The sequence below is a fragment of the Podarcis muralis genome, chromosome 16 (genome assembly GCF_964188315.1).
Source record: "Podarcis muralis chromosome 16, rPodMur119.hap1.1, whole genome shotgun sequence".
Lineage (NCBI taxonomy): Eukaryota > Metazoa > Chordata > Lepidosauria > Squamata > Lacertidae > Podarcis > Podarcis muralis.
Window position 1 is genome coordinate 5,961,729 of NC_135670.1, and position 10,089 is coordinate 5,971,817.

At 44.7% G+C, this 10,089-nt stretch overlaps 1 protein-coding gene across 1 annotated transcript; it reads right to left on the reverse strand.

Annotated features, from left to right (window-relative positions):
• Positions 1-2,914: 2,914 nt before the first annotated feature.
• Positions 2,915-6,388, reverse strand: LOC114586938 (uncharacterized). The gene is made up of 3 exons (XM_077920507.1): positions 6,317-6,388; positions 4,263-4,440; positions 2,915-4,181 (listed from the first exon to the last, which is right to left on the reverse strand). The coding sequence occupies exons 2-3, from the start codon at positions 4,398-4,400 to the stop codon at positions 3,204-3,206; spliced, it is 1,116 nt and encodes a 371-aa protein (XP_077776633.1). The 5' UTR covers positions 4,401-4,440; positions 6,317-6,388; the 3' UTR covers positions 2,915-3,203.
• Between the last annotated feature and the right edge of the window lie 3,701 nt (positions 6,389-10,089).

Here is a 10,089-nt window from a genome sequence, read left to right on the forward strand (position 1 = left end):
TTTTCCCTAACCACAACAGGGAGGAAGAGACAATTGGCTGACTCTGCCTGTCTTTAGCTCCAGTGGCATCTACTGCAAATCTAGCCTCACCTGTCCCAGTGGGCACAAGCCACCATGCAACTGAGTCATGTGAAGAAAGCTACCCATGAAATAAATGTATTCTTAAACTTAGGACCGCAAAGGACTGCTTTTTAAAAAAAACTGGAACAGCAACATCCCAACTTTTGTTAACTAGGCTCTCTGCCTAGTTGTAGTTAGCAATGACCTTGAAGAACCACCTTGACTACTGCTTATAGATCATTCCTAGTTGCCAACCAAGACAACAAATATACAGAAGATCTGACTTGGTGGGGTGGAGGTTCTGGTCAAGACTCAGCTCAATAGTTATCTGCGAAAATGATCCATCCCATTGTCTTTAAGAACATAGTTTCAGCAGATAGCTGTGCTTAACAACACCTTTCTATTTCCCCCCCCCCCCAAAAAAAACAGTTGTGTTTTCTACTATGCTCTTCCATTGGCCAGATGAATCACTGGCCCTCCAGATGTTGTTGCATTCCATTTTCCATCAGTCCCATTGGTCATGCTGATTGGCAGTGGAGGCTGGTCTATTTGGGTGAATGGGACATTGACAACCTCGGTCTCCATTCAGCCAGCCCCCACATGTCTGGCTACATGTACAGGAGATTGCCTTGCCTGTAAGCCTCCTCCTCCTTAGTCTCTATGTTGTCCTGGTAGGACCCAGGGAAGAAGAGGGTGGGGACAAATTTAGGATGAATGGACTCTTCCTGCCATTGACTCTGGCTCCACCAACTGGTGTCCTTCCTGCCTTCTGCCCCACCAGTCCCATTCTAGGAGCTGTTTTTTTAATGTTTATGTGATTGTGAAAGCTTTCACTCTACCATTATGGCTCCTGGTAGCCTTGGGGCTTCTCTTGCCTTCAGAAAAAAAACAACTACGACAAACCTGGTGAGCCCAACACTCAGAGGAACATAGAGCCTTTCTTGTCTTCAGAGACCTGTGGGGGGGGGGGGAGAGGAAGGAAGGAAGGAAGAAGAACTGAAATTGACTGTTTTGTAAATTATTACACTCCATTTCTAGGATGCACAGCAGCTGAAGGAACAGCACCTCTGGTAGCAGACAGCACAGCTGTAGGCAGAACATGGGACCTTAGCATGAGCTTATGCCTGTGACTTTTTGGCCCATTTCTAAGTTCTCCAGGGTGGCGCTGGGGGGGGGGGGGAGCTGTCATTGCACTACTCCTTGATGTGTGGGGTACTGCAGGGTGCAATTCTCCCCCCGATGCATTTCAACATCTTTATGCACCCCCTTGCCCAGCTTGTCCAGAATTTTGGTTTGGGTTGCCATCAGTATGCTGATGACACCCAACTCTATATGTTGATGGACCTCCAGGCTTGACTATTGTAACTCACTCTACATGGGGCTGCCCTTGAAACTGACCCAGAAACTCCACCGGGTGCAGAATGCCACGGAGAGACTCCTTATGGGGTCCTTGCCGCGGGATCACATTCACCCAGTGCTATACCAGCTGCATTGGCTCCCAGGGGAGTACAGGGTCAGGTTGAAGGTGCTGGTTTTAACCTTTAAAGCCCTATATGGCCTAGGACCCTCACACCTACGAGACCACCTCTCCTGGTATGTCCCACAAAGGACCTTGAGGTCTGCTAACAACCTTGAAGATCCCGGGCCCCAGGAAAATGGCCTTTTTGGCCATGGTCCCAGCCTGGTGGAATGTTCTCCCACAAGAGACCGTCAGGCCTTTGGGCAGGATGCAGTTTGACTTACTTTCCTTTGTATAAAACAAGCCCAAAGGAGGCCCCCAACCCACTCACAGGTCCTTGTATTATCAGTGGAAACAGTTGGTCCTGGCAAGTACTAACCACTCTCAGTTCCAACCTGATAATTGCCACCTGCCCAGATTTTAACTTGTCTGAATTAATATTAAGATGTATTTTACTTAATTGATGTCTGTTTTTTATGTATATTGTGTTGTTTTTATGATGTCAGCTGCTCTGAGCCTGGGAGGGTGGGATACAAATAAATTATTATTATTATTATTATTATTATTATTATTATTATTATTATTATTATTCCACTAGAGATACTAGAGAGTGAATCTGGGACATTGCACATTCAGAGCCTGATCACTGAGTTGTGAGCCCCCCCTACCATAATTACCGTATGCTTGGAAGTGACTGTGGGTCAATTTGAAGATATATAGCTACCTTATACTGGGAAAGACTATGTGTTTGTGAGAGCTTACAGCCACCCACTATGGATCCTAAGGGTCTTCAGAGCAGCATGAGCATAAGATCATAAGGACATAAAAAGAGCCTGCTGGATCAGGGCAATGGCTCATCTAGTCCACCACCCTGTTATCTAAGTTCCACAGATGCCACCATGGGAAACCCTCAGGAAGGACTCAAGCAGAAGACCCCTTTCCTCATTTGTGGTTTGAGGAAGTTGGTATTCAGATGCAGTACTGCCTCTGAGCTTGAAGGGAGAGCGTAGTCATCATGGCAGGAGCCATTGATAGTCTTCTCTTCCACAATTATTTTCCCCAGTCATCATTGAAAGCCATTCAAGTTGGTGGCCATCACTGCCATTTCTGGGAATGCATTCTAGAGTTCAACTATGCTGCCCTGAATCTAGTGCATCAAGAGAGGGGGGAAACCTTTCCTCTAGATGTTGCATCAGCTGCTCCTGATAGTGATTTTATAACTGCTTTGGGTTGGTTCTTTTTTTTTAAAAAAAGAAAACTTTGGTTGGGACAATTGTGGGACAACCTTAGTGGGAAGCAGTATACAAATTTTATAAAGCTGAACCTAAAAGAGGCATGTGGCAGATGGATTGTGATAATGGCAGAGGGGTGATGGAAGAAGACACGACAGATGTGTTGATTCTAAGTAAGCTTTATTTAATCCCTTGCATTAAGGGAGATTGAAACAAGGAAATCAGCAGCAGTGGGTGGATGAGGAAACTCTCATCCACCACAAACACACACACATTCATAAATTACATTGAAGAATGAGCCACACATTGAACATGCAAACATAAAACACCATTGAATAATGGAAGGGCAAAGCAACATGCAGAAGTGTTTTGGGCTTAACATGATGTTGTCAGGACACTGATGTGAACTGGCAAAGTTAGCTTATCTTGGGTTGCTTGGCAAATGTTGCATTTTACTTGATGCTTGGCATGGAGCAGGGCTGCTTTGTTTGCCCAATGCATGCTGGGACGACAATGGGGCACTTGGTCTGCGAGGATCCACCACCAGATCCACCACTGCTGCAGCAGACAGCTCCGCCACTGCCGCTGCTGCAGCAGACAGCTCCTCCTCCTCCTCCACCACCACCACCACCACTGCTTCCTCCAGATACGACAATGGTTTTCCCACCTGATCCTCCACCTCCTCCACCTCCTCCACCTCCTCCACCAGATCCTCCTCCAATCACCTTAACCCCACCTGAGCCTCCACCCCCAGATGAGCTACAGCAAACGGCACCACCACCGCCACTGCCGCCAGACGAGCTGCAACATACTCCCCCACCAGATCCCCCACCACTTCCTCCACCTATGATGATGGTTTTCCCACCGGATCCTCCACCTCCTCCACCTCCTCCACCAGATCCTCCTCCAAGAACCTTAACCCCACCTGAGCCTCCACCACCAGACGAGCTGCAACAAACGGCACCGCCGCCGCCGCCGCCCCCGGACGAGCTGCAACATACTGCACCCCCACTGCCGCCGCTAGATCCTCCACCAATAACTATGGGGATCTTTTGCTGGCCCATGCCACCACCAGATCCACCTCCAACGCAGCACCCAGAAGACTGGCCACCACCACCGCCAGATGATCCGCAGCATACTGCACCGCCGCCGCTAGCTCCACAGCAAACCCCTCCAGATCCTCCGCCAATAACTATGGGGATCCTTTGCTGGCCACCTCCATATCCACCTCCATATCCACCTCCACCACAGCACCCAGAAGACTGGCCGCCTCCACTTGGTATAATGATGATTCCGCCGGACTGTCCGCCGCCTCCGCCGCCTCCACTGCAGCAGCAGCAGCCTCCTCCTCCTCCTCCTCCTCCACCGCCAGATCCTCCACAGCAGCCTCCTCCTCCGCGGATTTGCATCATCCCACCGCCACCGCCACCGCCGCAGCAGCCACCAGATCCTCCTCCGCCTCTTCCGCAGCAGGATGAGCTTTGGCTTTGGCCTCCACCTCCGCCTCCGCCTCTTCCGCAGCAGGATGAGCTTTGGCTTTGGCCTCCGCCTCCACCGCCGCCTCCAGAGCAGCAGCCACCGCCTCCGCCTCCGCCACCGCCACCGCCTGAACCGCCGCAACAGCCCCCGCTTTGTCTTTGTTGGCTCATCTTTCGGCTTTGGTGTGGCAGTTGTTTCTGTGAATTAAGCCTGAAACAAGGCAAAGAATGGTTATGGCACACTGATGACTGCGGTGCTCGTTTCTGAAAGGGCCTAGTGGTCCTCAGGGTGGTCACTGAGGCTGCAGCATCAGGTGGTGGTCACTTGTGCTGGATCCCATGATTGAATAATATATATATAGCTCAGGACCAGTTTCCTTGTGAGATTCCCTCTGTATATATCCACTCAACAGCTTTGATCTGTGAAACTAGCGCTGTTCCAGGAACCATATAATACTCATTGCACATTTGTAAGAAATGGGGTTTCCCCCCCAATTGATATCAGATGAGCATCCTCACTGTAGTATAGTCTGCCCCTGCCTTAAATGTCATTGTTTAAGCCAGCCTATCCTGAAGCATAGAAGATTGGCGTGTGTTTTAATCTGGATTTAGTTTACCCATTATTATTTTATTATTCTTCAAATGGTTTTTAAATGTTTTTTAACAGATTTTTTCACCTGATAGCTTTACTGTTTCATTCTTTTTGTAAACCTCTTTTTTGTAAATGATAAAATGGTATGTAAATTTTGCGAGCTATGGATAGATGGACGAGTGGATTGATATGATTCCACCTGTCATGTAAGCATATGTAGGCAGTGCAAAATCAATCAATCAATCTCACACATTTTTTTAAAAAATCAGCATGTCAGGGTAGAAGGTTCTAATTAACTCCCTGGCCTGCTGTGTTTCTCTGATTTTATTGCCCTAGATCACTGTTGCATTTCCCCCTCTTTTGTAGAGTTTTATCAACATTCTGATATTTTGTTTAATAATAATAATAATAATAATTTATTATTTATACCCCGCCCATCTGGCTGGGTTTCCCCAGCCACTCTGGGCGGCTTCCAACTGAATATTAAAAACAGTACAGCATCAAACATTAAAAACTTCCCTAAAGAGGGCTGCCTTCAGATGACTTCTAAAAGTAAAATAGTTGTTTATTGCTTTGACATCTGCTGGGAGGGCGTTCCACAGGGCAGGAGCCACTACCGAGAAGGCCCTCTACCTGGTTCCCTGTAACCTTACTTCTCGCAATGAGGGAACCGCCAGAAGGCCCTCGGCGCTGGATCTCAGTAAAAATATATACTAAGGGTTCAAAACATTTTTTTGCCATTGGTATTGTTATTTTCTGTGCAACATACATGAAAGGCAATGTCTAAATTAAATTATTATTTTTTTTATAGTGGAGGATCCTTTCGTTAGGTGATCCTGCCCTGGTGCTTTGAAATGGGGCAACCAGTGACTGATTGACTATCTCCAGAATTCCTAGCTTCATCTCTCTGTTTTCTGTACTTTCTGCCTAGAATCTGTTCTCTCAGTGCTACCTGGTTGGCTGCCAGCTAGCAAGCCAAACCATATATGTGGTGTAGATATGGAGGACAGATAATATGAATGACATGACTCCCCTGCACCAGCTAAGCAGGTCAGGCCCTGCAAGCAGGGCATGGATGCATAAGGCTTCTTCTGGGAACAATTCCTCAGTGAACCTTTGTCTGACAGATTTATCCCTTGATAATCATAAAGGATTAAGGTGCCTCTTGGAACAGGTTTAGGTAAGGATGCAATCTCTGGCTTAGCTGCAGCTATCATTCAAGCATTGCTGTTGGGGAGGACACACCAATTCATTTGCTGTGACCTCAGCTGCTCAGGTACCATCACCCATTCCCGAATGATTCTCTATTCCTCGTTTACATCTATAAGAATGCCCCTCTCCCTCCATTGAATGCAAGGAATTGCACACTGTATCAAGAAGCCAAATCAACCCTTTGCAGCCTCCTAACCAAATAGCATTATCATTGCATCAGTGCATAGCTGAAGATGTTTCCATCCATTCAAAGGAAGGAGGATTATCTGAGCATTGGGCTTACCTTGTTTAGCAGATGTGCTGGAACGATGGAGAAGTCTCAATGGATTCGAATGATGAGCTTGGGGACCAGAGATCCTTTTTATACCCATCTTCTGGCCACTCCTATGGGAAGTGAGGCACCCCAGGAATGGTGAGTGACACAGTTACAATCTCCCTGAACAGGTGGCCTCTTCCAGCCCAAGATGCCTGACAAGTCATATGAGATCCATATCTCACTTTTGTATCACTAGTTATTTTATGGAATGTAAACAGCTTAATGAAGGTGCTCCACCTAATGAGTAAGTTCCTGCTTTGTAGCGGAGCCTCACCTATTTGTGGGGGCTCTTGATGGGTGACATATGTAAGGATGGGCTTTTTTAAGGGGAGTTGGTGGCTCCTGATAGGCAAATCAGTTTATATCCAGTCCAAATTATGACTGCACTTATTTACCCATAAGTTGAGAGACATTGGTTCTGTAGTGCTTAGAACATTAGACTAGGACCTGGGAGATCGGGGTTCAAATCCCCTTTTGGCGATGAAGCTCACTGTTGTGAACTTGGGCCAGCCGCTGCCTCTCAGCCTGACTTACCTCACAGGATTGTTGTGGGGATGACATGAGGAGGGGGAGAACCATGTATACTACGGTACCTTGAGTTCCTGGAGATAAAGGAAGGATTCAATATGTCAGTCAATCAAGTCTCTTCCCTGCTATTTTTATATTTATCCAGCTAAGTTCTACCTAGAGTCAATCTATTGAAAACAGAGGACTTAAATTAATCTATCTGCCGTAAATAGGACAAGCACTGCATTCTCTGTCCCGACAAGTGCAAGCTGTTTCTACATGCACACACCATGTTGTGTGAAAGAGTGTACACTTGTTAATTTGCACCACTCAACAATTGTGTATATTGATACATTGACTGTACAATAGGTGAATATTATATTGGAATAATTTCATGACTGTAGAGACTGTTTGTGTACACGGGTTCAGAGACTGTACAGTTGTTGAGTGTAATGTGTGGACACCCCATATCACCTCAGTGTTTGAGCAGGGAGTTCTCTGCTGGCCTTGTGGCTCCAACATAATTCCAAGAAAATAGGAGAAATAAATAGACATAGCCAATTTTGTGGGATCATTTTCCAGCTCTGGTGATTTATAATATAGTATGAAACTAATGTGAGATAATATGAACCTACTGTTAAATGGAGTATTTTTTTAAGGACTATGCACACACATACACAAACACCCCGGTATGACTTGAGGCCTGATTTAGGGCTTTGGAGTGGCCCCAATCTGAACCAGGACAATCTGGGGCTGACCTGATCCAGATCTCAGACCAGACACAAACTGGGAGTTTTTCACAGTCTTTAATTTGGGTTTAACTCCCTAATTAAACATGTGAGCAGACAGGCACAGCCTGCTCCTCGATGTCTGGCCCCTTTGCAGTTTTAAAGCCCTGGATCACTCCAGTTGGACATGATCTGAACCAGGGTGGTTCTGTGGTTTCCTCAGCCTGCTCTAGCTGAATCCCATGTTGACCCAAATTGATCCAATTCAGTTCAAGATCTGGGATCACAGTCACACATTAATGCTTTTGAATAACAGTTGCTCAAAATCACAGGAGGGGAGAGTGTTGTTGCATTCATGTCAATCTTCCACAAAACAAAAAGGGAACGCGGTAAGAGGATAGGACATTGAGTTTTTGCTTACATTATTCACATTGTCATCAAAGATATATGTATTTTGCTCACTGCATGTCCCCCAAGCATATTTTCCAAAGATTAATGGGATATGTAGAAAGTTAATTTGGGATAATGGTCCGCTTCCTTTTGATTTGAGAGAATGCAGCTGCCAATAACAGAAGGAGGTTATTCCAGACATTGCTTTATATTTTATTAGTTTATATTTTTTTTAATAATTTTTATTAATTTTCCAAGCATATAATAAAAACAAACAATCAAACAAAACAAACAAAACATACAAACATATAAACATGTATACTTTCGTAATCTTATCTTCCTACACCTTGCTTCCCGGACTTCCCCATACCTCCCCTTTTCTGCATCCTTGTTTTTGCCTTTCTTCAGCAACCCTCCAACTGATTAATTAATTTACTTATATTTTATTAGTTTAGCCAGTGTGGTGTAGTGGTTGGAGTGTTGGCGTAGGACCTGGGAGATCAGGGTTCAAGTCCCCACTCAGTCATTAAGCTCATAACTCACAGGGTTGTTGTGATGATAAAATGGGGACGGGGAGAACTCCATACAACCTTGAGCTCTTGGGAGGGAGAAGTGGGATGTGTTGTTGAGCTCATGTCTACCTTTCACAGCACGAAAAAGTGAACATGGGGAAGAGGCTGGGACATTGAGTTTTTGCTAACATTATTCACATTGCTACAGGTGATATATGTACTTTGTGGTATTTCATTGCATGTTTCCCAAGCATATTTTCAAAAGATTAATATTTAGGAAGATAATTTGGGATAATGGTCAACTTTGTTTTTTATTTAGGAGAGTGCAGCTGCCCATTTAAGAAGGCAGTTATTCCAGACATTATTTTATAGCTTATTAGTTTATTCAATGTGGTGTATTGATTAGAGTGTTGGACTAGGGCCTGGGAAACCAGGGTTCAAATCTTCATTCAGTCATCAAGCTCTCTGGGTGATCTTGGGCCAATCATTCATTCTTAGCCTAGACTTCTTCACAATGTTGTTGTGAGGATATATATGCCACCTTGAGCTCTTGAAGGAAAAGTGAGATATAAATGCAATAGATAAACAAATAATAAATAAAATGAATGAATGAATGAATAACACAAAGCATATATTTCAGCACAGATGATTGGCAAGTTTCTTCTTCTATGAATAACCCAACTTGGGTAACTGTAAAGATGGTTTATTTAAATCCCCTCTTTCGATGACTTTTATTGGGTTCTACAAAACAAGGGACCTCCAACACGTTCAGTTTTAGCAACTAGAGGGATATGGAGTATATTGTCTCAGCAGTTACAATTTGGCCCAAATAGTCATGCTAAATTTACTTCATTCTGTAATCCAGATTTGAAGATAAAGAGGTGTGGAAGAAACGGACCGAATATGAGATGCATACATTAGATCACCTGTTTAGATGGAGAATTATTGCCTTTTCCTATTTTGCGGCTTAAATATAAATGACAGGTGAGTGAAAAATTCAATTGCCAACATCTGCTGGGGTCTATTTATGGTCTATCTGCTTTAAAACCTTCACCGTCTCACACTGTATTGGGGGGAATTATTGGATCCCTTTAGAATGCTAAATCCACATCTGTAGTTTATAAATGCTTTATGAATATTTTAAAGATTAATGTTCAGGAACTCAGAGAGGCATGGAATAATGTGCCACAAAGCCTAAGCAATGGACACTTGCTTTGGAATCTGAAGTATTTGAAAAATTTCCTTAGACTTTAAATGGTGTTTGATGCAGCAAAATTTAACATTATGAGTATGTTACTCCAAAATGTTTGTATAAAAAGTGTAGAGGTTGTCACTTCTGTACTGTCATCTTGGGGAGATGGGCCCTAGGACAGAAAGGAAGGGTAGGGTGTTTCTTTAAAACACACACACACCCCAGTGGATATGGATCCTTCCTAGTTTATGGCATGTAGGAACCATCTAAATGACTGGTGGTGAGCATCAAACTCAGGGACCAAATGTGGTCCACAAAGACCTCTCTATGTGGCTCTCAGGACTCTCCCCAGACCACAACTTTTATTCAGTGTTTTTCCCTGGTTGTGATGTGTCCTTGAACTCTGATCAT

Coding starts and splice junctions, on each gene's coding strand:
- LOC114586938 (XM_077920507.1), bottom strand. CDS start 4,400: ATGAGCCAACAAAGACAAAGCGGGGGCTGTTGCGGCGGTTCAGGCGGT. Junction 4,182..4,262: donor GCTCATCCTGCTGCGGAAGA/GGCGGAGGCGGA, acceptor GGCTGCTGCGGC/GGTGGCGGTGGCGGTGGGAT.